Consider the following 27,746-nt stretch of genomic DNA (forward strand, 5'->3'; position numbering starts at 1 on the left):
CCAAAAAGAGACACCAGGTGACCACAATAACATTCTTTTTTAAAAAAAGAAAACTGAGTGAATATATACAAAATACTTTCAATCTCTTCTAGGCCAACAGAGCAGCCACCACAATGTTTCTCCTGCTTCCTGAGCTTTCCTCCCACCGTCTGGAGCCCGCTCCTGGCAGAGGCCAGCGTGCCGATGTCTGGGGAACACGTGCCACAGTTCTACGTGGCTCCTGTTCTCGTCAGGCAGCTGGACAGTGCCCGAGCCCCCTGGGCAGTCTCTCCCTGAAGACTCCCCACCCTGGCAGGGAGCCGGAAGGGGAGCGCCCTGTCTTCCTGAGCCATCTCTGCCTGCCTCCCAGGATAATACTGTTGCCGTGGGTGGCCCTTGGGGCAGGCCCCATCAGACTTTATGGGCCAGGAGGGTGGTCAGCTTGATCTTGCCGTCCATGGAGGCAGTGAGGCAGGTCCCGCAGTCCACAGCTGTGCTCCAGTCCACGGTGACCACAGGGGCGCGGTGGCCACCCAGGCTCAAACAGCTCTCCAGAACCTTCTCCTCCCCGCCCAGCTGCAAGGGGACAGGAGAGATGAGGTTGCATCATCAGGCACTGCTCACAAACACATCCACTTTATCCACTTTCGGTGGCCAAGCTGCCTCGAGCCTGGGGGCTGCCACCCCAAGCTGAGAACATGCCCAGGCACACAGGTCCCCCTTTCCAGAAAGTCTCAGGTTCGTTGCTTGGACCAGGAAATATCTTCACTTTCCCGACTACAGTTACTCCTTCAGCTGAAGTAGGAAATAAGTCCCTAATATGCTCTGAAAGACACAATTTTCCCTGCCACCTTTAACCTGCTGTGAGCCATGTCTCCTGCTTGTGCCTGGTGTTCTCTTCCAGCACCATCTGCCGCTCCCAGCTTCATATCATGTATCTGCCTCTCTGTTTTACATTTGCTTCCCCCAGGGAACACCAGCGGCAGGAGGGCAGGAGGGCAGGAGGGCAGGGTCTTGGTGATTCCCTGCCGTGCGGCCGGCACACACCCAGAGAGCAGTGCTGGCACCGGAGGCCCTGGGTCAGGGCACAAACACGGCTCTCCTCTGTGCCGCCAGCACCTGCTGTCCGGGACTCATGTGCACAGGTGTGAGGGGTCAGAAGGTAATAAGGAAGGGAAACCAGGAGCAGACTGTCAATCCAGCTACATGTAACATCCATGAGCAAGAAAGAAGAAGTATTCAGCCTTCACGGAGAAAACATCTTTAACAATCATGAATTATTTATAGATTGTAAAAATGGGACCTGAAGGTCATTATATTCCTTAAGTAATTAGACCCCATTTTTGACATTTTTTAAATGACAGAGGAAAATCTTTCAACCCGTTAATTGGTTATAGAGAAAGTCTGACTGCAAACCATATGAACTGATCAGGACAAATGATAAAGCCTGCACGATCAAAAATAAAATAATATACACACATACACACACAATCATACAGAGAGCAAAGGAGAGCCCACCTGAAACTCAACTAAATCTAAATAATAAAATAAAATGAGGCTTGTGAACAGAAAACGTTTTACAATACCTCCCGATAGCAATTACAAGAAATTATGGGGCTTTATATGAAACCATCACACTGTACCCCTTAAATATATACAATTTTTGCCAACTGTACCTCAATAAAACTTTTAAAAGATTTTTAAATGTATATATTTAAATAAATAAGTAAAAATAAAGTGTGGAACTAATTTTTAAGGAGCGGTCAAGAGCCACCCAAATCATCACCATCTGCGGAAAAGAGGAGCCTGGGCGACAGTAAACCCAGGCCTCCTGGTGCCACACTCAAGGTCAACAGTCCAGAAGCCTCGTTACTTGCCACTTCAGCAGCCCCCTTCCCCCTCGCCCCACCGTTTGCCCTTGCTCCCCTCTGCCCTGTGGAGCCCCAAAGCCCACCTTCCTCCACATCCTCCCAACCCCTCCTCCTCCAAAGGCCTCAAATCCACAGACAGCCCCCCTGCCCAGTCCTCCCTGAGGACTCGGCCCCCACCCGGCTTCCTCCCCTGGGGGCCCTCAGCTCTGTACTGTGGTCACTGTTGGTGCTCGCTCTAACTTGAGCGTGAGCCCCAGGAGAGCGGGGCCACACTCTCCGTCTCCTGTGTGCACTGCCCAGGGCCAAGGACACGCCCGCAGGCAGCTGCCGTCCAGAGCACGGGCTGCCCGCCGGCTGTGAGCCATGCGAGGCGAGCTCGGGGAGCCCCAGAGAAAGAGCATCCCACTCCATGACTCTACCTGCAGACGAAACACCGCCAGGCAGAGAGCTAACACCGAGGCTCAGAACTGAATCCACGTGGCAACGCAGAACCAGACCATGTGCTTAGGCCACGACACAAATCCTCATCCCTAGTCTATTTGGTAGTGCTAGTAAAATAGGAGAGGTTTATAATTTCATTCAATCATACATCCAAAAAAAAGTACATGAACCAGAGAGGCTGTGACATGAGAATTAAAATAAGCAGATAAACTGAGTGGACAGCTTACATCCCGTGTGACAAATCACACCCCCCGGATTTCTGTCCCAGCCATGGATTATAACGTCCTTGACCCACAGGACCTCCCATAAACAATAAACCTACACCAGATTAGAGTACCTGGAACAGACCACCTAGGCACCCTCCTGTTTGGGGTATGTCCCCCCAAACCAACCTACAGCCCTTCTCCCTAGCTCTTGAGGTTTCTATAGTTGGTATTATTCCCAAGGAGGGAGGCAGAAAAGGGACAGAGTCTCGTCCAAGGACAGTGACGGGCGAGCAGAGAGGATGGACATGCCACACTCATGCCCACTCCCGCCTGCTCCCTCGAGCTGGCCTGCAGCCGGGAGGCCCAGGCGCTGTCCATCCCGGGTCAAAGGCTTCTCCACGGCCATCGGGGAGGGACAGAGATTGGGACAGAGACAGGGACAGAGGCTCGAACTCAGCCGGGCCCAGACCTCCGAGGAGGAACCTCCCTGCCACCACCCGCCAGGTACCTTGTAGATGACGCCCCCTGTGGCAGAGCACGTCAGCATGTAATTCCCCTCCGAGTCAAAAGCGAAGAGTCGGCCCCGGGGGACCTGGACCTGCTTGTAGCCGCTGTAACCCGACAGCACGAAGGGGCCCGTGGCATCAGTGGGGAGGCCGTACTCGGACACCTTCAGGCCGCTCTTGTGGATGTTCCACTGGATGAACTGCAACCGCAAAGCACAAGCTCGGCACTCTCAGTGGGCCGGCAACAGAGCCCAGGTCCGGGGGGAGGAGAGAGGACAGGCCCCAGGAAAGAGGAGGTGGGTCCACAGGCCCCGGGAAAGGTAGTGAGATGACCACCCAGTCCCGACTCTTCCCAACACAATTTAAGCATTTTCTTAAGGGAAGAAAATCTAGAAAGAGTCAGCCACTTCATGTCAAAGCCTGAACTTTCTCTCTGGCCTGACTCCAGGAAAGGGAAGAGGCAGGCAACAGCCTTCGCCTGGATTCCCATCTCTCAAGCAAGGGCAACGCTCCAGTGATTGTTATTATTACTGTTGTTGTTGTTGTCATTATTAATATTACTATCAGGGTTAGAACCCAGCTAGATTTTTCTTAAAAATAGGACAAGTTCCAAATACACTTCCAGTTTCTCAGCAGTGCAATCAATGCAACATGAGCAATGAGGGATAAGCTGAGCTTCACGTTTTGTAGTGCAAACAGCCCTTTAGCCCACCCAAGGGACAGGCTACCTGGGTGTGGCCACCGCTTAACCGAGAATCCTACTCAAATAAATAGGAAGTAGGGCTTTGATTTAAAAATCCCCTCTCATAGTTTTCAAAAGAAGAATTCATTTTGTAATTACTGTCTTCACTGGATAATACAAGTGGATGGTATACAATCCAAAAGGTACAGGAGGGCACACGTGAAAAGCTCGTTTTTCTCCCCGCTCTGCCTGCCCCAGCTCCCTTTCCAAGGATCCTAATGAATCTTTCCAGGGAGAATCTAACGGGGGCACTGATTTTTACTTTTTTCCCCAGCTTCCTTTTTACATTTCTTGACTCTGTTTGGGCGAAACTGTCTGCAGCCCCCAGCCCTGGCAAGCCCTACATATCCGATGACCACCCGATGACCAAGCTCACTGAAGTACATCCTTGCACCCCTGGGAGCCCACCGAGTCAGGTGGGTCAGTGAGATGAGTGAGTCCTTTTTGCTACAACCAGGAGGAAGGATGTAGGTCTTCCCCTTTCATAAGAACAGTCAACTCCCACTGAACTCATTTAAACCTCACAAAGACCCTGTGAGACTGGTTACTATTTTCATCTGTTTTACAGATGACAAAACTGAGGCAGAGGCCCAAGGTCACAGAGATAGTAAGAAGTACAGTCGGGATTGGAACCCAGCCCGTCATGCTATTCTGGTGCTCTCTAGAATCTCAGATGCCTAAGCCAGAGGAAGGGAGCTTCCTGACCCAAATCCCATTCCCACCTACCTTCCCGTCCTCGCCAATGCTGTACACGGTGTTCTCATCGTAGCTGAACTCCACAGAGCAGACCTCCCCGCAGTGGGCCTTCCAGCTCATAGCGCACTCATGCTGCTGCATATCTGAGGCAATGAGACGCCACTAGGATTCCCGCCCAGGCCCTGGGGAGACATCTGCCCACAGCAGGAGGTACCTCCCACCCTCCCTCTGCCCCATGGGTGGCAGAGGGCCTCCCAGACCGACAAGAGTCACAGAGCTGACCCCCGGTGAAGAGTGGGCACTGGGTGCTTCATTTTACCAGTTGTCTCCTCCACTGTGCCTAGTCTTCTGCTAACCAATCTTAAACGGAAGCTTCTTTCACTGCATCAAAAGTCAGGTTCAGAAATCCCTGGGTGGAGCCTGAGCTCATCTGGCGAGCCCGTAAGTCTAGGAGGACACGAAAGTCCTTCCTGGGAGGGCGCTGTAACTTCCCACCAGGGAGCCCTGGAGATCGGTTAAAGATACAGTCCCCAGGGCCTTCCCAGACCCTCTGACTCTGGTCTCCTGGAACAGGCCTGGCGAGAGGAGCTTTAAACAGCACGCCAATGACTCTGACGCACACCGTTCTACTGCTCTCACGGGGACAATGAAGTGGTCACACCAAGAGGACAGGACGGCATTACTCTCTCGTATCCTCTTGGATCTCACTCGGGCCACAAGGACTCAGATCCAAAAGCTCAGGACTGGAGGACTGCTAAGCTCCACGCCGCCTCCCCGTGTCCACGGACACGGACCACGTGCAAGGTAATTAGGGGGTCCTGAAAACAGCAGACTCTGACCAAAGTTAAGTTCTATTACAAGCATCTTGAACTGGGGTTTTGCAATAGCCTCTAGTCCAGCTGGCAAAAATCCAACTCTCTTCCCTGGGGCATTTGAGGAGGGGACCAGGATGGCCGCGAGCACGCTTGCCTACCGAACAGCCGAATGACACCATCAGCTGCCCCCGTGACCAACAGGTTCCCATTGTGATTGAAGGCTGTGCAGTTGATGGCAATGGGCTCCGGATCCAGGGAGAACTGGAGCTAGAAAAAGGACAAACTAAATTTTAAAATGTACGGTGATAAACCAAATTTCAAGACAGGTTCTGTTTGAAAGGGGGAAGGAGACCAAGATTGAGGAAGGGCACACCAGGGCATAAAAAGTGTCGGTAATGTCCCACTTTTAAACCGTGATGGTAGGTAGGTGCTCATTTCACGGTTCTTCTCATTATTCCATACACCTATGATTTCAATATTCTCTTCTATGTATTCAATATTTAACGAAAAGTTGAAAAATAACAAGTGAACATAAAATTACAAATCATGACAAGTTCTTAGCACAAACTAACAAGATTAAAAAGGACCTAACCAGACTGGGTGGGTATAAAGGGGAGCATCTACAAGATGCTGAAGGACAGATGTCAGCCGGATGGAGTGGGGTAGGAACACTCTCGAGAGGGGACAGCATGCAGAGAGGGCGTGTGGCTGCAGGATGAGGAGGACAGGAGGCACCAGGAGGCTGGAGCAGCAGGGAGGGCCAGGCCAGGCACATTCCAGGGGGTGTGGATGGGAAACCCAGAGGAGCGGGAAGGGGCAGGACCTGCCTCCGTGTCTGCCCATCCCCCAGGCGCAGTGTGGCAGGCGGGCGCCATGGGGGGCGCTGTCCAGCAGCTGTCCAGCTGAGGGGTGCTAGTGGGCATGTCCCCGAAATGGAGAGGAGTGTTCAGACTGGAAACAGGTTTTGGAGGTGGAACTGACAATGTCTGCTCCTGGACTGACTTCAGGGTGAGGGAGAAGGCTGGCTCCAGAAAGACACCTGGTTTCTCAGTGGGACGCATCTGCCAGGACGAGGGAGCTAGAGAGCAAGAACTGACGTGGCAGGGTGGCCCTGACTGGCTGGAGAGACCTGCGAGGCTTCCAACTGGGAACAGGAAGGCGCAGAGAGGCACAAACGGAACACTCGGGACCCAGCCACCAACAAGACAGGGACACTTCAAGTGTCCGGTACCAGCAGGAAACACGCTGCTGCAGGTAAGGGCCTGACCGCAACTGATTCTCCCAAGAAACACCACTGCCTTTTAAACAGGTGAGTGTAAAAAGCACTGAAGCTCTCGGGATTCAGGGTCATAGCTGTAAGCATCTGCTACTGTTCTGGGTGGGAAGGCATCCTCTGCTGCTGGGGAAGGTGAGTCACAGGCCCCGTGAGCAAGCTTTCTCAAAACTGTCATTTCTTAAGAATACGCATGTGTCCTCACTGCTTCTAGCTGCTGCTGCAATTTTTATGCAGTTGTAAGTTAAGAGGCAGTCAGAAGGGGACTCTAGTTGCGTCCTGAAAAACAAACCACTTGAATGCTTAATAGTAAGTGAAAGAGGCCAATGTGAAAAGGCTGTCTGACTCCAACCATATATTCTGGAAAAAGCAAAACTATGGAGACAGTGTAAAGATCCACGGCTGCCAGGGGCTGGGGGCAGCGGAGACTACATGGAGCACAGGGCGATTTCAGGGCAGTGGAAATACCCTCTGTGACACTGTGATGGTGGCTACGTGTCATTACACATCTGTCCCAACCCTTAGCACGTACACCACTAAGACTGAACCCTGATATAACCATGGACTTTGGGTGATTATGATGGTCAGTGTAGGTGCATCAGCTATAACAAATGTGCCCCTCTGGTGGGGGATGCTGACAGCAGGAGAGGCTGTGCGTGTGTGGGCAGGGGGTCTATGGGGGATCTCTGAAACTTCCTCTCAATTCTACTGTGAGCCTAAACTGCTCCAATAAAAGAAAAAAAAACTTGGGGCTTCCCTGGTGGCGCAGTGGTTGAGAGTCTGCCTGCCGATGCAGGGGACACGGGTTCGTGCCCCGATCCGGGAAGATCCCACATGCCGCGGAGCGGCTGGGCCCGTGAGCCATGGCCGCTGAGCCTGCGCGTCCGGAGCCTGTGCTCCGCAACGGGAGAGGCCACAACAGTCAGAGGCCCGCGTACCGCAAAAAAAAAAAAAAAAAAAAAAAACTTTAAATATTAAAAGAAATTAAATTAAAAGATTTTAAATAAGCCAAAAGGGCCCGATAAGAGGCTGTGTGTGAATCCTAAATTTGTGGCATGATGCTGAACGACTTCAGTTGCTGGCAATCTGCCCCACTGGAGTATTACTATTTTTCAACACTTAAATGTTGAAACCTCCTCACAAATCAAAATCTTGACGAGCCCAAAGCAAAGAGGGAAGAGACCTCAGAAACAGAGGGCAGCACAGGCTGTGTGCCTGCCCGGGAGTGTGACCAACCCCAGGGAGACCACGGGGCAGGCCCGCACCTGCTGCTTCATGGTTTTCGTGTCCCACAGCAGCAGCTTGCCAGGAACCTGGTTAGTGCCCTTGCTGCCGATGTCTGGTGCGGACAAGTCCACCTGGGCAGCAAGGCTCGGAGCTGCAGCTGAACAGACGAAAGAGGCCCCGCTGGGGCTACACGCGAGAGACAGAATCCTGCAACACACGTGGGGCCGGGTCAGTGCTCCGCCTGTCCACAGAGGGAGGGGGAGCGGGGCTCGGGGGCTCGGCCAAGGCCAAGGTAGGCCCGCCGAGCACAGCAGTTGAGGGAGCGGCCTCCAGCGCACCTGGGCATATCATCGTTGATGCTGATTTCACAGAGGTTCTTCTTGGCTTCCGTGTCATAGAGGCGCACCGTCCCCACACCACTGCCCAGCAGGAGCTGGAAGGAGAAAGGGCGGGAGATGCAAAGGACAGCTCTGGGTCAGGCCCGCTCAGGGAGGCCCACTGGGGAGCCAGGCCCACCCCTGTGCAGTGGGCCAGGCTGTGGGGTGAGGCCTGCCTCCATTTCTCCAGCTAGTTCAGGGGAAAAACCCGGCTACAAAGAACCTCATTTAAAACTTAAAGACGTCACAGGTGACCTTGAACAGAAGCAAAACCACAAAAGGAATGTGTGGAATAGAAGCTCTATTGCTACCTCAGGTAGAGCTGGAAATGAGACCCTCTGCCCACCCCCCCCCCTTCCAGTTTAAATCCCAGCTGTCCCAGTCCTGCCCTCTGGCTCCGGATCCACCACCACTTCCCTGGGCAGCGGCCCCAGCTGGTCACTGGGCTGGGTAACAGCCCCATTTGTGTATCCTGGGGACAGCTCTGGCTCTGGGCCTACAAAGGCCTCCAGAAAAAAACAGAGGCTATCCTTGTGATTTATTTGGTGAAAACTTCAAAGACAATAACGAGGACCACCAGAAGAAAGCAACAGAAGCAGATCTGAGGGTGTCCCCCAGGAATATTCCCTGGAATATGGCCTCAGCATTCACCTAGCAAACTGACACTCGTACAGGGAGAGCCCCGAGATCCTAGTGCCATAAGGATAATTCCTGCAGTTGTCAAAAATTATTTAAAAACAAGGTCTGGGCTTCCCTGGTGGCGCAGTGGTTGAGAGTCCATCTGCCGATGCAGGGGACGCGGGTTCATGCCCCGGTCTGGGAAGATCCCACATGCCGCGGAGCGGCTGGGCCCGTGAGCCATGGCCGCTGAGCCTGCGCATCCGGAGCCTGTGCTCCGCAACGGGAGAGGCCACAGCAGTGAGAGGCCCACGTACCACAAAAAATAATAATAATAAAAATAAAAAAATAAAAAATAAAAAAACAAGGTCTGCTCCTTGGGCTGCTGAGTATGATCCCCTCCAAAATGGAATACGGTGAAAAAAAAAAAAAAACACTATCAATCAACTTTATCTCCTTAACTACAAATGCTATGTCAAATATGCTAACACCACTGTGGAAACCCCAGGATAGGACACACCCCCTCCGGCCTGGCCAGGGAGGGGTCTCAGCAGGAGGGGGCGCAGCTGAGAACGCTCGTGGTGCGCTGTCAGAAATGTGCAGGGATGGCAGGAACTGGTGGGGGAGAACAGGCAGGGAGCCGGTCTCTCTGCAGGAAGACGAAAAGCAAGCCAGACCACCCCACGCAGGAAGAAGGCCTCTGCCATCGGACAGGGTCCCACTGCAGCCTAATTCCAATTCCTGTTAATCCAGTAACCTCCAGATAGGAGCCTGCTGGGACAGTCCTGGATGTGTGGTCCCTGCCTTCCCAGTGAGAGAGAGAAGAGAGGGGGTCATCTTGGAGGCCCCCACCAGGCCTGTGGTGCTGGAGCCACTGGGGAGAGCCCTAGAGAGTTCTTCACTTAGACCACAGGTCCAGCAACAAGTAAGACCACTCACCAGCCTGTCCCGTTTGGTGGCCCACTCTAAAGAGAGCAGTGGCGACTTGGAAATGGAGGATGCCTTGGTCTGCATGATGGGGTTGAAGGACCACACTTTGATGACCCCATCTACGTCTAAGCTGGCGACCCTCCTCCCCGAGCAGTCCACTCTAAGATGAGAGAAAGGGGGACGCTGTTAGCACCCTTGCCTTAGTCCGCCGTCCTCTTCAGCGCACCCAGAGGATTGCTTTTCTGACTCTCCTGCTGAGAGTCAAATGCCCACACTCCAAGGACGGGCGTGAACTACTTCTAGAAATCTTCATTCGTTCATCTGTCTGAGAACTACTTACGAAGCATTTATTCAATATTATGTGCTGAGCCCCGCCCTCGGCACGCGTGTGGTCTCTAGAGACGGAGAGCCTCCGGCATCACGGCTCCAGAGCCCATCACGTCCATCAGAGCAAGGGATCACCTACCCTCTGGGCGTTACACCCCAGGATCAGGAGCGAAGAGGCTGACCCGGCCAACGGCAGCTCTCGGCAGGACCCCACTGGCAGCTGTCCAGCCCTCCTCTGACAGTTCAGGGGTGACCACGGTCCCTCCGGGCCATCCCACCCTCCGCATCTCTGTTACCTCTCATCATCCTGCTTGCCACACCTTCACACGCACAGCCTGAAAACCGAGGCTTCCCGGGGAGCCCAAACCCCACGCCATCAGCCTTTCCCCCAGAGGGCCCTGGCCCCGGCCGGCCGGCCCGACACCCACCTGCAGTGCATGATGGAGGAGTGGTGCTCTGCGTACTCCTCCTGCCCCAGCACGATGAACGGCTGCTCGGGCCGGACCCCCCCACCCTCAGGGCCTGCGGCAGGAGCCCGCGCCAGGGTCTCCAGCACCTCCACGTGGAGCTCCGGGCAGGGCTCTGCCTCCGGGCCACCAGCTTCGGGCTTCTTCTCTGCACACTGCACCAAGCAAAGGGGGCACAAGTCAGCTGTGAGGGGTCTGCACCGGGCCCAGCCATTCCCCACGTCTGGGGACACACTGCGAGATGTCTGGGACGCAGGCCACAGCCCTCGGGGGAGGATCCTGGTGGTCTCAGGGTCTAAAAGAAAGAGCTCTGAACTACAAGAGCCTGCTCTGCTGGCGGCCCCTTCCTAGAGGCCCTGCTCCTCTCACAGGCCCTGTGGAGGGAGTGTGGGCCACAGGCTCCCGGCCACAGCTGACGAGACTCGGGACACGCACCACCTTGACAGACCAGGCCAATGATAACAAGAATCAGTGAGTGAGTGAGTGCCTACTGCATTCCAGGCACTACGTGAGTATGATCGATTGCCTCATTTAATGCTCCACCCAAACATTTCTGATCCTACTATTAACCCCACTTTACAGCTCTGGAAAGTAAGACTGAAAGCAGAAGTTAAATAACTTGCCTAAGATCAAGAGCTGGCCCGGGGTAGGATGCTGATGTGAAGCCGGGTCAGCCAGAGGCAAGCATGGCCCCTTGCCAGTGCGCTGCCATGTCAACCAGCACCTCCTCCTGGGAGAGGGGTACTGAGAGACTGGGGCGACGGGCCAGGCACAGAGATAGACCTGAGCACAGCAGCAGAGCCAGAGCCAGGCGGGGCACCAAATGGCGCCCCACACACCCTGCCACCCGGGAGGGCGGCAGCCGCCCGTCTCTGCCTCCCTGGGACAGCAAGTGTTGGCCATCACGATTACTATCTGCTCACCCAGACGTAACCCAGGCCAGGGGGCACTAGCCAGGGCACTCTCTACCACCCGCATGGTTCCTGAGGCTCCTCTAAGCACTCCTTGGGGTCCCAGAAAGAGCAGTTCTACAGCAAAAACGGAATGAAATGGAATGGAATGGAATGGAATGGGATGGGATGGAATGGGATGGGGTGGGATGGGATGGGATGGGATGGGATAGAATGGAATAGAATGGAATAGAATAGAATAGAATAAAGTAGAATAGAATAAACAGAGAAACAGAGACCTCCAAGCTCAGAGAGGTACCTTACGGGAGTGGCTGAGCTCGGGTGCGCCTCTAATCCTACAGCACAGAAGGATTTGAGATCCGAGCCGTAAGGGTCTACGCTATCGAACCAGAACCAGCACAGGGCTGCTAACGCCAAAAAATGCCTTTAAAACAGGCAAGTAGCCTCAATTAGGAGATAAATGGTCAACAAGGTGACTTAGGCAGTAAATCCCTTTTGCCTTCAATCCAGAGTATTTGACCGAAACAGAAGCAGCTTATACCACCAGGAAGAGCAGACCCCAACCCACATCCACTAGTGAGAGGAGTCCCTGAGCTCGCGCGGCAAGGGCCCTGGGCCGCAGCACGACGCTGCGTGGACACGTGGCTCTCAGGGCAGCGGCTCCAGCAGGGAGTGCAGGAGAAAGTGATCCTGTGATTGAGCAAGTCTGGGAGATGCTGGGTTAAACCAAGGGAAACAGGTCTCTCTCCCACCGACTCTGAGCGCCCGTGACATGCTAACACGCACAGTTAACCTAAGGGAAGGACAGAGCATGCAAGGGGTCCAAAACCAATTATTCACAGAGCTCACCTTCTGGGAACCTTTTCAGAGGCCAGCATTTTATGGCCCCTGTTTAGGGAAACACTCCATCGGGAAGAGGGATCACTGGAGAGCCAGGTGGTTTTGGAACAAAACAACCAAAGTGCAAGCAATTAAACCCAGTTAGGCAAAACCACACTCTACACAGCAGAAGAAATCAAGAGAGGTAAGAGCAGGCCCTACAAGGCCCCCCCCATTTTCCACGGCCCTCCACCATGTGGCCACGTGGTGTCCCTGCAGGCGGTCGTGAGACGCCAAGGCCAAGCCATACCTGCAGAGTCATGGAGAAGAGCTCCTTCCGTTCCTTGCCATGGTCCTGCAGGCGCCGCTGGCGGTGCTGTGACCAGCTGGACTCCCCAGTGGCCAGCCCGCTGAAGAGGCTCTTCCCGTCCTTGGGTGCACATGCTGGCTCCCTACCCTTGGTGCTCTGGAGGACGAGACACCAGGCTGTGAAAAGTCTCTTCCTACCTGGGCCCAGGCCATGACACCTGGGCCAGGAAGGGAGCAGGGGCCAAGGAGTGGACTCTCCTCTTACTCCTGGGTAAGGTTCCTCCCTGGCCATGCTGAGAGGTAGTTAAAATGTTACTATGTCAGCCCATGAGCAAAGTCAAGGGCAAAACATAAGCAGGCTGGACCTCCTCCTTTCTGTTCCCCACTCCCCCATCCTAAGAGGACAGGTCCCTAGCACTTCTCCACCTGCCACACCTATCACCTGGAGGTAATACATATATATCCCCTTGATCTAACTGCAACTGTTAACTTTATTTAGCTTAGCACTTACTAAGTGACAATTATGAGGCAGATCAGGCCCTACGCTGGGTGTTACAAAGATTTACAAGCAATTATATGTTTGGGCAATACAGCAAAAAAAATTATACAAAATAAAATCACCCCTCTGGAGGGAAAAAGGAACACAGCACCCTCTTGTTTTGGGCCAAGTGCATGACTAAACCAGCCAATGTTAACAAATATTGAGGTATTTGGAAATGATTACTAGGCAACCAGAAAGTCTTAATAGAAATTGTTGGAAACTCAAGGCCTTTTGAGCAAGATAAATTGGACAAGAGAGAAACTGGCATCTTCTGGCTCCTTTTCATAGCAAGTGAGATAAAGTCAACCAAGGTTACAGCAAATGAACTCAGTAATTCCCACTCCTATAGAGACTGAAGATTCCTAATCTAGAGCTTTTTAAAAAGGAGCTGCCACCTCATCACCTTTCCAAATTATCTGGCTGGTTCCTTTTATTCCACCCTTATTCCCACAAGTTGTGATGGTCACACTCCTACCCCCCCAACACACATCTTTTTTTTTTTTTTTTTTTTTACACTCTTAGCAAAGGGATAAGATGCAAACAGCCGCTATGGTTTGAGACCAACCTCCTCACAAATCATTTGTACACAAGTCCTAAGTAAAGAGAATAAACTGAACCAAAGTCTATTTGTGGGCTTCTAGTTCTTCTACTGGTTATTTTTTATGTGAACACTAAACAACTTAAAATGATTAACGTATGTTCCTTGGGACCCCGGAGTCATGTGAACAGTTAAGAAAGGAAATTTTAAAGGCTATTAGTTTACCTGGAGCCTAACTGTGGCTGACCTACACAGGATTGGTTATTTTTGGTTTTCTGACGAGGCGACCTCCATTGGTATCTACTTGTGCTTGTAACAGATGTTTTCTCTAGAAAGAGTATTTGATTCTCTGAATTCTGACTTATTTTGGGAAAAGTAAAGATCTTAGTTAAGATTTTTTTTAAAAAACCTAAGAAGAAAACCAACAACAATAATAACATCAATATATACTACTCATTGAGCATTTACCATATGTAAGGTGCCATGCTAAGAACCTTACAAACACTCCCTTAAAGATGAGGCATTATTTTAACATGGGGAGCAGAGGTTTAGAGAGGTTAAGTTACTCGTTTAACACAGGGAGAACTTGACAGAACCGGAATTTACATCCAGATCTGACAGTGGCCCCAAACTCTGAGAAACCTGAAGAAAGAAAAACCATGATGGGAGCACATGGAAGAAAGTGACACTGAAGAGAAAAGATAAGAAGAAATGTCATAATCCTGGAGCAAAATAACAACCAAGGTAAGGCCCTTCTCTCAGTGCTTCCAGCCATTCTTAAGAAGTATCCCATGGTCCATGAAACACTGAATAGGTCCCACAGTTTTAGAAAGTGGAAGATGACTCCTGTTACCTTCCCAAAAGTAAGAGGTGGTCCTGAGGTAACCATGGTCCCTCACACGGTCCCGGGGTGGGTAGTGGGATCGGGGGTGGTTGACTCCCTAGGAGGAGATCCAAGGATGCCAACCTTCATTACACAAATCTATTAATTCCTCCCTATATCTACTGATCCAGAGGGCAAACTGCTCAGACTAAAGAATTCCACAGGGGAGGCTATACTTATATCAGACAAAATAGACTTTAAGCCAAAGACTGTAATAAGAGACAAAGAAGGCCATTACATAATGATAAAAGGGTCACTCCAACAAAAGGATATAACATTTGTCGGGCTTCCCTGGTGGCGCAGTGGTTGAGGGTCCACCTGCTGATGCAGGGGACACGGGTTCATGCCCCGGTCCGGAAAGATCCCACGTGCCATGGAGCGGCTGGGCCTGTGAGCCATGGCCGCTGAGCCTGCGCATCCAGAGCCTGTGCTCCACAACGGGAGAGGCACAACAGTGAGAGGCCCGCATACCGCAAAAAAAAAAAAAAAAAAGATATAACATTTGTAAATATTTATGTACCTGACATCAGAGCACCTCAATATATAAAGCAAATATTAACTGACCTGAAGGGAGAAATAGGCAGTAGAAAATAATAGTAGAGAACTTCAATACCCTACTTTCACCAGTGGATAGATCACCCAGACAGAAAATCACTAGGGACACACTGGACTTAAAACTGCACTTTAGAGCAGATGGACTTAATAGACATTTACAGAACATTCCATCCTCAAGCACACATGGAACATTCTCCAGGATAGATCATATGTTAGGCCACAAAACAAGTCCTAATAAATTTAAGGAGACTGAAATCATAGCAAGCATCACAATGGATGAAACTAGAAATCAATTACAAGAAGAAAACTAAAAAATTCTTAAATATGTGGAGACTGAACAACATGCTCCTGAACAACCAATTGGTCAAAGAAGAAATCAAAAGAGAAATCAAAAAATATCTTGAGACAAGTAAGAATGGAAACACAATATACCAAAACTTTTGCAAAAGCACTTCTAAAAGGGAAGTTTGTCATAACACCTACATTAAGAAGAAAGACCTCAAGTAAACAACCTAACTTTACACCTCAAGGAACTAGGAAAAGAAGAATACATGAAGCCCAAAGTTAGTAGAAGGAAGGAAATAACAATGATCAGAGTGGAAAACAATGAAATAGACTAAAAAGTCAATAGAAATGATCAATGAAACTAAGGGCTGGTTTTCTGAAAGTTAAACAAAATAGACAAAACTTTAGCTTGATTTACCAAGAAAAAAAGAGGACTCAAATAAAATTAGAAATGAAGAATTCCAAAACACGTCTCCAAAAGCTCTAACATTTTGATAGACAAGACAAAGGAAGAACTGACAGCAGAGGCCATGTTTTCTGGACTTCAAAGGTGGCTATGGGAACTCCACAGTTAGCTATAAAAATAGTGCTGAGAGGAGGAGGAGTTTCCAGGGTTGACGGCTGTTTTCCGAAATAGTGGGATCCTGGCAAGCAAGGAAGTCTCGAACAGCCTGGCACAACTATGATTCAGGTTTGACAGATTTATCAGCCTGACCAAGAGATCTTTAAACTGGATATGTGAGAAGGAAAAGAACCCATTTAATATTGCATGCATTCCCAAAGAAAGTACACAGACCACAGGGGTATCCCACCTTGGAACCAAAGGCTGGGAAGGCTGCAGAGCAGGCACAGGCACTTGGTGGCACACCTGTCTTTCCTTACTCACCTGCTACACCTGATAAGTGGTGTTTTTTCCTCTTCCAACACGTGGTTTTAAGGGTGCTCAATTCAATTGGCCCAAACTGATGGAACAGAGAGGCTTAGGATAGACTTCAAATTTCTCTAGCTGACACAAATTTCTCTAGCCACTTGTAACCCTTCCCCAGCAAATACATTACAACATTAAGAAGAACAAAAGCAATGCTACCCTGTCAAGTCAAGATGGCAAGGAAGTTGTCCAGTTTATCATTAGGTTGGGGGCTGGACGGTACTCCGAAATGAAAATTCACACAGGCATTAACATAAGGCACTGCAATAAATTAAGAAGAACTGTCTTTATAATGATAGGGTAGTTTATACCAAAAGAGCTATAGACCTAAGTGTGACCTATCAGATCCTGCTTAGAGAGAGCTTCTCCTTAAACTATATCTAAGTTATTTACGAAAGAAGGGTAAACTTCAACAAAAAATAGCACGCTAAAATCTGATGAATGCAGCCATCCACCAAACACCTAAATAAGTAAGTTAAGGTAAACTTGTGTCTAGCTACACATGCATATAACTTAAGTAAATGTTCACTGTGATACAACTGGAAATTGAAAGTTTTATTTTGTTTGAAGAGCAAACCTCATAAAAATCTTAACTACTGGATTCAGATAACATTCCAACAGTCCAAATTATATTGTCATATTCTACCATAATCTACCTGTCTCCTACAGTTCAGGAGAGGTATCTTAACCTATGTTTTATCATTTGACCTTCTTGCTTCTCACTCTAGGGAAGGATCTAAATTCATTTTCGGTGGCCTGAATAGAGCTTACCAGGCAGTCGTCCAAATGGAACAGAGAACAAGTTCCAGTAATTTAGGCTCACCTGAAGCAAAATAAAGACACCCAGAAGACAGGCCCTAGTAACACAGAGATTACAGAATGAAAGACGGGGAAGAGGGCTCCCTTTTCCCCATCCTGCTAAGATCCATGGAAACAGCCCCAAGGGCAGCATTCTTACTGCTGATGTCACGGGAGCTATGAGGTAGTTTGATACTAATAAGAGTTACAAACACAGAAGTCTGTGGTCGCTTTGCTTTCTTTGCATTACAGCCGATTAGAGGTTATCTCTGTAATAACCACAATTCCCCCTCACAGTCCCAAACGGACTGAGTAGTTATGGAAGGAGTGGAATTATAACTGGAGAGGAGGATGGGGTAGAACGGCAGTGGGGGAGGCTGCTGAGGAGATGCCCACAGGGGCTTCTGTCACAGAGATCCCAGAAGAGCTTAGGAATTGTGGTTTTACAGCTACTTCCATGTGTTTCTAAAATTTTGCCTCCGGATTCATAGTGAAAGCACAGAGAGTGTGTCGCCATAACTCTACATCTATAATTTTATGAACTTTTCAGTGATAACAACAACAGTTACAATGACTGATCACAAGTGGGTAAAATGCTGATGTGATTGAAACTTACAATGCTATGTATAAATAATATTTAAAATAGGAAAGCCTCTCATTTTATGTATTGCTAATGTTTTTTTATAAATTTTTTTTTAATTTTTTTTTTTTTTTTTTTGCGGTATGTGGGCGTCTCACTGTTGTGGCCTCTCCCGCTGCGGAGCACAGGCTCTGGATGCGCAGGCTCAGCGGCCATGGCTCACGGGCCCAGCCACTCGGCGGCATGTGGGATCTTCCCGGACCGGGGCACGAACCCATGTCCCCTACATCGGCAGGCGGACTCTCAACCACTGCGCCACCAGGGAAGCCCAAATTTATTTTTTATTTATTTATTTTTGGCTGTGTTGGGTCTTCGTTGCTGCGCGCAGGCTTTCTTTAGTTGCGGTGGGCGGGGGCTACTCTTTGCTGCGGTGCATGTGCTTCTCATTGCAGTGGCTTCTCTCGTTGCGGAGTGCAGGCTTCAGCAGTTGTGGCACGCAGGCTCAGTAGCTGTGGCTCGAAAGCTCTAGAGCGCAGGCTCAGTAGTTGTGGTGTACGGGTGTGGCTGCTCCGTGGCATGTGGGATCTTCCCGGACCAGGGCTCGAACCCGTGTCCCCTGCATTGGCAGGCGGATTCTCAACCACTGCGCCACCAGAGAAGTCCCTGTATTGCTAATTTAATAACACAACTCATGTTGTTTTGCTTATTAAGAGTAAAAAAGAAAGAAGGCGCTCTGGCATGGCAGTAGTGAGGAAAAGACTACGAGCTTAATATGCACTAACGAAGCCACGTGGCTGATTAAAAAACCAATGTCATTTTCTATTGCGTTAAAAGCAGTATAGCATTAAAATCACAGGAAGTGATCATACAGCTAACTGCATTTGGTATTGGTAAGAGAGCATCTTGAGTTGTAAACTCAAATTTGGCCATCGATTGTAGAGAGGAATTTAAAACTTAGAATGTCCCCCCTAGAAGAAGAGAACCAGAATGGTGAGGGGTCTAGAAATCATGCCACATGGGTAAACAGTTGGGCAGAAAGGAAGGAATGAACATAGTACTTAGTCTGGAAAGGACAGGAAGGGTTGTCCTAACCAGAAGCCTTATTCTCATAGCTCGAAGGCAAAGCTAAGATCAGTGAGTAAAAATCATAGAGGTTTCAACTAACAACTTTCAAACAGGCAAACATCCCACATGTACAAGCAGTGACCTCCCCAGCACAGGAGGCAATCAGTCACAGGACGTGCCCTCTCTCAATAGGAGGGTGGGGCAGGTGACCTTTAAGCTTTCTCCAACTCTAAAATTCTGTGATTTTTCTTGAACCTCAAATATACTAGTTATCTTTAGAACTGAAACATCACTGCTGAGTCAAATATATCAGTAAACAAACAAGTGACCCAACCACTGGATTTTTCAGATTGCAGACATTTATCAACTCCATTCAGGGAATGGAAAGGCTGCCTCTGCTCTGTTAACATGCCACACGGTGATCCAAGCTTTGTTTGAATATATTTCAGAGGTAAAGGAAGGCATGTTTTCTGCAAATTACACATTCTTACCTTTGTCTCCTGAACAAGAGCCATACAAAAAATTTCCAATCCCATTTCACCCTCACCATAGGACACCTTAGCACCTGAACACGTAAACATAAGGCCACAGGCTTAAGCCCAAAGACCCCGTCTCCATATTTTCTTTTAAGTTAATGAAATTGAATTTCATCATTTCATGCACATTTTAAGGGACGTAGCATTCCATACGTCATCTATTACACTTATAAAATCTTGCACAGTGAAAGCGATTTGCAAAGCAAACCGTAAAACTTACTCAACCATATTCTACAAAACTGCAGTTCTAATTTTAAGGTTTGAACTTGAAAAAAACAGTCGTAGAATAACCATGACTGATTTTTGATGCCCCAGACCCACCCCCACCCCGATGCTAAGGTTGCAGTCATTTTGCATTGCTGCCACTTTAGGTCTCAGAACTGACTTAGGTACCCAGGAGGCCAATACCTTCCCAGCTACAACAACTACAACTAAAATGTATCACGTGCTTATAACCTGCCAGGCACTGCATATACCAAGGGCTCTCATATCAGCTCAAATAACTCTACCCCTAGGGAGTGAATGCTGTTCTCATCATCCCAAGTGAAGTGGGATGCGTTTAAGCAATCTGAGCAAGGATGATAAACAAGGTACAGTTGCCTGACTCCAAAGCCCATGCTCTTTCTTCCCTGGTGTCCTGCTCAATGTCTGCACTTCAACAACAGTACTAAACCCAAGTGCTGTGCTAAAAGCCCCGACGTCCCGATGGCAGCCTTGGGGCGGACCCCTTTCTCCCCAGGCGGCCCCACGCTGCTGCATCACTTGCACCTGTCCTCAAGCCAAGGGTGGCAGGAGAGGAAGGCAGAGATGATGACAACTTACTGTATCTGCGACTAATAAAAATATATTAAAAGGGAAACGGTCCCTACCCGAGCAATAAGGCATAACTATGGGTCTGCTGAAGTTTCACTCTGGCCAGCACTTCTGAAAGCAATGAATTCTGACCATCTCTGCTCGGAAAACTCCTCAATTTTGGACATATGCTGGCATAGAAGAAATTCTCTTGCAAGCTTCTATAAAAGTGAAAAATAGCAAAACTGCTTTGTAGAATCAGGAAATAACAACTTGTAAAAGAAATACTACACTGGATTTAGAAGTAACTTTAATTTAGTCTTTATCGACATGCTACTTTATATCACCAAAAATCTAAAAGTCCAGAATTGCTTGAATTCACACTTGAGTCAACAAATCACAGTCATAAGCGCTCATGAGTTAGAGGACATTTACGAGAAACGGGAAGGGGCCCTTCAGAGCATACTTCCTCTTGTCACCATCCACCCTCCACCTGCAGGTCCTAAGGGAGGGTGGACAAGTCTCCACCTGACGAGTGGGATGTCGGAGGCCTCCTGGCGAGAGTTAGAAAGGCAGGACTTGCACTAACCTGGCCGCCAAAGGACTCCTTCTTGGCCGAGCTCTGAGCCTGAGTGGGGGCCTGGGCAGGCAACAACCTTGAGGGGCTCTTCTTACTCTGAGGCAGCAGCGAGGACAGGAAGCCCACACGAGGCGACTGGGAGAGGGAAGCGTTCCTCTGGCTGCACACCATGGCTCTGGACAAGCAGACACAGCACAAGGTCACAGCGCTGGAGGGGGAACCTGGGAGAACCCAGAGCACAGACCTCCCAGGCTATGGACGCTGCCAGTGACCAGGGCCTTGGCCAGGTTTGCACGCCTGGGCCTTAAGGCGGCGTGATGCTTGGTGCTGTTCTCGTACGAAGGGAGCCAGCAGCCTAACTGGCACAATGGTGAAGGCTGCGGCTCTCCTTTGAGGGCCGTGGTAAAGCTCAGAGCAGCGCTAATAGCCACTGGTCACATGTGGCACTGAGCACCTGAAATGTCTTTAGTCCAAATGGAGATTGTGCTGGAGGCGTAAAATCCACATTGGGATTCAAGACTGAGCATGAAAAAGAGTGTTAAATATCTCATGAATACTTTGTTTATGAATACAATATTTTGGGAAAGTTGGGCTAAATAAAATATATCATTAAAATATATCATTAAAATTAGCTTGTTTCTCCTTTTTTTAACATAGCTACTAAAAATTTTTAAGTTAGATTTTTGGCTTGCACTTTATTTCCATCGGAGGGCGCTAGCTCAGAAACTAGAGCAGTTTCATCTGCTGCAGTACTTGGCCACATGCAGGTTTGGAATCTGACTGCCTGGGTTTGCATCCTGACTCACCAATCGCTAATTCTGTGACCTGTGGTGCCTACGTCTCTTCAACTGCTATTATTCTCATTGCCTGGGTGTTCGGCTGTAACTAGCTGTTTTTTAAGGTTGCTCAAATACCTCTCTTCCAACCTGCCTACCTTTCCAAACCCTGAGACAAGAGCATGCTTCTACGGAGAAATGTATCCAACCTGTGGTTGGCAATCGTGTCATCCAAGAGGCGCTCCTTTCAGGGCACAGAAACTTCCCAGGGCTTCACGAAAGCGGCTGTGATTATTAACCCAGGCTGCACACGTCTGGATGTGCAGGCCCCTGGAAGAGCAGGCCTAGAGGCTGGGAGGTAGGGGACAACTAGAGGACCAGGGGACCTTACTCAGAAAGCTCAGACAAGAACAGTGAGCACCGGGGAGGCTCCTGGCAATTCCACGTCATCGCCGGGAGGAGGGGAGAGCACAGGGGACAGAGGCGCGGAGTGGGCGCAGCACACACTCACAGTTCCGAGTCCCCCAGGCGGTCCATGTTGGAGACATAAGAAGGCAGTCTGTGCTGGACTAAGGCCTCTTCCTCTTCTGGCTGTTGCTCCTCTTTCTTCAGTCGGTGGATTTCAGCTTGCAGTGCAAACAGCTGCGTAGAGGTGGGACGAGTAAGATGGGGATCTCACCCAGCCTTCCCTCCCCTGAGGAAGATTAGACTCACGTCACATCCAAAACCCAACCACACTGGCTCAAAGGCCGCTCGCCCTCAACCTCGGAGTGCCTCTCTCACTCTCTGCTGACTGGAAAAATGGGTGAGGCTGCTGGTACTTGACTACAGGGAGGTGAGAAAACTAAAAACCGTTAGATATAAAAAACCCACTTTTTTTTTTTTCTTTTTATCATTTGACTCGCTTCTTCCTGAATTCAGTGAGAAAAATAGTTCCACCCAATCCTGCTTTGCTCTTTGGAATCTACAAAATCAGACTTTGGAACTCAAATGGAAAAAAGAAATTTTAAATGAAGGTCAGCAATTTTGACCTTTTGCCTGAAAGAAAATTATACACACACACCCAAACCCAAGAATCTTAAACCCCCAAACCTAAACAGCTTGTAACCTTCCTTTTTCTAAAAAATCCTCCCTTTTCTGAAGATGTGTCAATCTCAAGGTTAGAGAAATGCCCCTCAGGCAAAATGTAAAGGCAAATGTGGGTCCCCTGGAGCTATCATTTTACCAAACTAGAGAAACCTAGTTTAGCTTAGCTGAGAACAATTAAATCATTTCTGGGCTGTAAACAATACAGATGTGGGGACAGGTGGAAAAGGACTAGGGGTGGGAAGCAGACGTATGAAAGCAGGTTAGATGTAAGGTGACATCAATGCCTAGAGTCTTTTTCCTCTTAAAAGTTCACTCCTGTTACTGTGTTGTTCGCACTACGTGACTTACAACATGAACCTCACCTCTGGTTTTCAAAGACTTGTCACATGGCCCCCAAATCCCCAATACTGCCTTTCTGGTGACTCACTTTCATCTGAGATCAGTGCTTTCCTCTACTGAAATCAGCCCTCCATGGCTACAACCTAATTTTACACATGAAAAGCAGAAGTACTTCCCAAGGAGCAAGCATTGTTCGCAACAAACCTTCTGGCGCAGAACTTCATTTTCTTCCTGAACCTGGTTGGTCCGCTGGCACTCTGCATCGAAGTTCAGGATCACGGGAACCGGTGCACCAAGTTAAAGAATAAACCTGCCTCTTAATCAACTTGACTGGGGTGATTATGTCACCATGTGTACGTACCCCGAACCATCAAGTTTTATACCTAAAATATATACAATTCTTAATTGTCAATTATCCTCCAACAAAGCTGGGAAAAATAGCCGATTAAAATAATTCAAATCAAAAAATAAAAATAAAATTCAAATCAAAAAATATATTCTATCACAAACTCTGCAATAAGATAAAACAATTCAATACAAAAAAAAAGAAAGAATAAGCCTGCCTGCAAAACGATTAAAAGCCCTTCCCAAACTCTTGACACCACACCAACACCCCTGAACATGACACAGAGTAAAAACTCTGTGCTGTGGGCTCTTCACAGCTTCATGAATAGTCTCTCCCTTGACAGCGGGCCTGGCCTGACTTCCTTCAGAGAGACTCACGGACACATGACAACCCGCCTGGCTAGCCCACAGAGAGGACATAAATCCAAATCAGACGCTTTCTCCCAAATACCAGCAGTAGAGGGCTAGTATCCTGCGGGCTTCACAGCCAGCCTAAGCTTTAGTGACACGGAGCAAAAAGCCAGCCCAGCAGCCAGTGGCTCTGCGGGCACACCGTCCGCTGCTCCACCAGCTGGGCAGAAGGGCTGGCCACTCGCCTTTCCCCTCCACAGGATGAGCCTCTCTGGCAGAGGTTCAGACTGAGAAGCAAGCTTTCTGCAGACTGCCACCCTATGAGCACCCACATTCTAGGTCACGGTGTCAGTCTTGCCTGACCACCTCAAACAGCTTCAGTCCAGAGGAGCACAGAGCAGGCAGGGCCTCAGTACCGGGGAAGGAAACTTCCCTAGAGGGCCCATGGGGTCAAGCTGTAACCACCTCTGGGCTGGGTGCCCTGTTAGTTTTGTTTGAAAGCCCTGGGGATGAAGGGCAGCAGCAGGGGGAGAGAAAAGGCCAACCTGGCAAGGGCGTAATTCACACTCACCACAGCACAAAAGGAAACACTCCCTTCCTACCCCCACCAGAAGACGTTCCTCCCAGAGCCAAAAGGAGATGGTGGATGGGCCTCCCCACGTCCAGTTTAGCAGTGACTCACCAGACAGCCCCATTCAAGCCAGACTCCCTTCTCCTCCCGTGGAATTCCTGCTAGAGAGCAAGAGTGAGCGAGGAGGATGTCCTGGGCTTTCCACGACAAAATGGTAAATACGGTCGGCTGCAAATTATTCACATCCTCTCTCTCTTAAATATCCACCTATATTCTTAAAGCTGCTCTGTCCTCTGACAAGTCAAGGGATCCTAAGGTCATTATAAAGACAGTGACCCAGGCACTGACACAGGGAGGAAGTTCCAGCCCTAGAAGTGTTCTCACCTGCTACCTAATCCCAGCAAAGACAGGTGAATCCTGGGGGGCACAGGGCATGCACAAAGGGTGCTCCCGGGGTTGGCTGGTTTCGCTGCAAAGCAGCTCTGCACTGACCCCTGCCTTTGCTGAGAGAGGCCCTATTTGAGGGCTCCTATCTCCCCACTGCTAGTACAGTCCCCACCCACACATGTCCACTATTCAGCAGCAGAGCTGCTGAACAACTGTAATAATGATTACAATTCCTGACCTACGATCTCCGGCCTACTGATCAAAATAACCACAATCTGTCCAGACCCCTCACGTGACACATGACAGTGATCCTCGGGCATTTTGTAGAAGAAACGATTGCATTAAGAGTAGCCTGGGCCCCCAGCCCCGAGCAGCTGAGAGGATATGCATGCACTGAAACAGGACGCTCAGGAAGTTGTGCAGGGACACGATGAAGGTATCGGCCCACTGGCGAGAAAAGTAGGTAGCAAAGATGGGGTTGGTGTCTGGGGATGGCAAGAAGGGCAGGACAAACCAATCCTTCCACTCGGCCTGGTTCTGGAGCTCCGTGGCCTGCTTTGCAAAGAACTCCTGAGCCTTGTCACTTCTGTTTGTCTGCCAAGACACAGAGGAGGTAGCAAGGAAGGGGAAGAGACAGAAGTCCAGAGGTAAGATTCTTCACCACCGCACAGCAGACAGCCTCTGAATATTGGCCTGCTGGGTAAGTGGCCAAACATGATCTATAAACTCTATAAAATCAAAAGAATCATCACACTCAAGTTCCTTGTAACTTCAAAGAAGCTGGTTTAAACTAAAGTCCTGAGGGACCTCCCTGGCCGTCCAGTGGATAAGATTTCGCCTTCCAATGCAGGGGGTGCGGGTTCCATCCCTGGTCAGGGAGCAAAGATCCCACATGCCTTGGGGCCAAAAAACCAAAACATAAAACAGAAGCAATATTGTAACAAACTCAATAAAGACTTTAAAAATGGTCCACATCAAAAAAATCTTCAAAAAATTAATAAGTAAAATAAAATAAAGTCCTGATGATAAATACCATCCTAAAAATTAATTCCTAGTTGATTTTCAAATAATCTAAGTGATTTACTCCCCCAGGTCAGCCATAATCTTTATTACTCAAACTTTAACCCAGCTACTTATATTCTTCAAAACTCCACCCAGGCTTACGTGCTTAAAACAAGAGGGGAAATAGGAATGAGGAAGACAAGTCCAATCATCTACAGATGAGGAGAAAAAAAGTAGGAAAACAGTCAAAAATAATTTGCACTGTGACTGTTTCACCCTCTCCCAGGAGTAACAGAGACAGCTGTCCCTAGGCGTTAAAAGAAAATCTATCTCTGGATCAAAGAACTCTCTCCAGCAAGAAATCCCTAAACCAAAAGCACCTGGATTGTGTAGACGAGATAAAAGCGGAACAGGCTGGTTTTCAGCTTGTTGATGGTGGGTCTATACATATCCTCCAAACGGCTGAAGAGCCGACGTTCCAGGTAGTTCCAATAATCCCGAAGGGCAGCCAAGTCATACACCTGCATTAACTGCTGCAGCTGGTCCACAATCTTGTCCACCTGATGAGAGAAAGATGAGATGGAGAAGGCATTGAAGGACGGAAGGGAATTCTCTCCTCGTTCCAGAGTTAATACAGCTTTTTCCTCTTGCTGTGGCTTCTGGATGTTAAATTTTTTTTTCTTTAAGTTAGCAATCTATAAAACTTTCAAAACACAGTGATGTAATAGCTTTTAGGTTTTTTCCTGATGTAAGTATGTGTTTTGACCCTCTACCAAGCATGGAAATTGCAGGTGTCAAAGCACCCTGGCCCAGGAAGGAGGAGATCTGGGTCCAGGGCCTGGATCTGCCTCTGACTTACTCAGCCACCTTAGCAATGTCACTTCAACTCTCTGGTCTCAGTTCCTAAGCAAAAAAAGACAGAGTGAGACAATCTCCATGCCCCTCCTCCTAACTCCTCCATTCCAGGATTCCAAGGCTCATGGTGAGATATACTGTCTCCTTCAAGTCCTCAAAGCACTACCAAAGTCCTGGCAGTTGCTCAGAGTGTCAGCCAAAGGAGTCACCTCCTTGTGAGGAGCAATCATACCAGAGTACACAAGAAGGAAAGGCTTTTGAATATTGATACCATTCCAACACACCCATTTTATAGATCAGGAACACTGAGGCTCGGACAGCTGAAATGATTTCTTTTGCCACCACCAAGTAGCCACTAACTTCGGCAAGACAAGAACTCAGGTCTCCTAACTCCCCTCCAGTGTTCTTGCTGCTAGCTCACTGCCTCTCTCAATTCACCTGCCAACACCAACTGAAGCCAGCAAATATACACACAAATCACACACATATAAATTCCAAGAACTTCTCAACAGAAAATCATGTCTGAGCAGGGGAAGTATGTTTTCAAATGCACAAGGTCTTCCTCAATAGTGGAGCAAAACTGCCAATGAGTCACTGATAAAGCCGTTTCAAACAGATACTTGAACCCAGCTAACATGTTGGGCTGCAGACCCCTTTGTTCCCAATGCCACTGGAAGCCAACTTCAGAATACTTCTGCTGCCAAAACCCCAAACATCTACCCCACGTTAGCTCCTAAAACCTCATCGCCATCCTGACCAATGACTGGCCAGCACCTGCTGAGAGGCTGGGGGTGGAGAAGGGAGCCCCGGACCAGGAGTCAGGGCACCTGAGCTCCAGCCTCGGCGATGCTCCTAACTCGCTGGGTAACTTCAGGCAAGTCACGTCCTCTCTCAGGGCCTCAGTTCCGCATCTGTCAAGCGACTGTCGCACGCGCTGATGTCGACGGTCCCCCTGGCGCGGTGACAGCGCCGCTCCCGCCCCGGAAGGCAGTGCTGGGGTAGAGCCAGCTCCGGGCTCCCTCGGGGCCGCCTCTGCCCGCGCCGCACCCGCCGGCCCCTCACCCGGAACCCCTTCTCCTTGTCCGCCTTGATCTCGGCGTCCAGCTGCCGCAGCGTGTGCGTGAAGCCGCGGAAGAGCAAGTACTCGCGGACCAGCTCGTCTGTGCGCTCCACTGCCTCCGCCATCTCTGCGCCAGCGCCGTGAGGGACCGCGACGGACCAGGGAGGGAGGGGCGGGGCCTAGGCCGTGCGGGGCGGGGCCAGGCGCGGTCGCCGATCACGTCACGCCGCGGCCGGCCTACCAGCCCGCACGCACCGCTCGCCGCGCGTCTGTGGACCCGCCCCGGCCCCGCCCCGCGACACCATCACCCAGCTCCAAGAGCGAATGAAAGAAGCACTGCCCGCCGGGGTTTTCTGGCAGCGCTGGCAGCGGCTTT

At 49.6% G+C, this 27,746-nt stretch overlaps 1 protein-coding gene across 1 annotated transcript; it reads right to left on the reverse strand.

Moving 5' to 3' along the window:
* Positions 1-27,522, reverse strand: WDR91 (WD repeat domain 91). The gene is made up of 15 exons (XM_060020936.1): positions 27,373-27,522; positions 25,836-26,015; positions 24,840-25,047; positions 23,004-23,086; positions 21,883-22,013; positions 20,605-20,770; positions 12,516-12,671; positions 10,437-10,630; positions 9,691-9,841; positions 8,095-8,189; positions 7,795-7,963; positions 5,415-5,523; positions 4,472-4,584; positions 3,006-3,203; positions 1-555 (listed from the first exon to the last, which is right to left on the reverse strand). Exons 1-15 carry the CDS (start codon positions 27,493-27,495, stop codon positions 391-393), a joined length of 2,241 nt encoding a protein of 746 aa, XP_059876919.1. The 5' UTR covers positions 27,496-27,522; the 3' UTR covers positions 1-390.
* Positions 27,523-27,746: the final 224 nt, after the last annotated feature.

This window comes from Delphinus delphis, chromosome 9, assembly GCF_949987515.2.
Source record: "Delphinus delphis chromosome 9, mDelDel1.2, whole genome shotgun sequence".
In the NCBI taxonomy this organism is placed as follows: Eukaryota; Metazoa; Chordata; class Mammalia; order Artiodactyla; family Delphinidae; genus Delphinus; species Delphinus delphis.

What these genes read in the sequence shown, in the direction of transcription:
- WDR91 (XM_060020936.1), bottom strand. Translation starts at nt 27,495, where the DNA reads ATGGCGGAGGCAGTGGAGCGCACAGACGAGCTGGTCCGCGAGTACTTG. An exon ending in ACAAGGAGAAGGGGTTCCGG is followed by an intron (nt 26,016 to 27,372) that starts GTGAGGGGCCGG and finishes TTCTCTCATCAG; the next exon opens with GTGGACAAGATTGTGGACCA. An exon ending in CGAAAACCATGAAGCAGCAG is followed by an intron (nt 5,524 to 7,794) that starts GTGCGGGCCTGC and finishes TCCTTTTTCTAG; the next exon opens with CTCCAGTTCTCCCTGGATCC.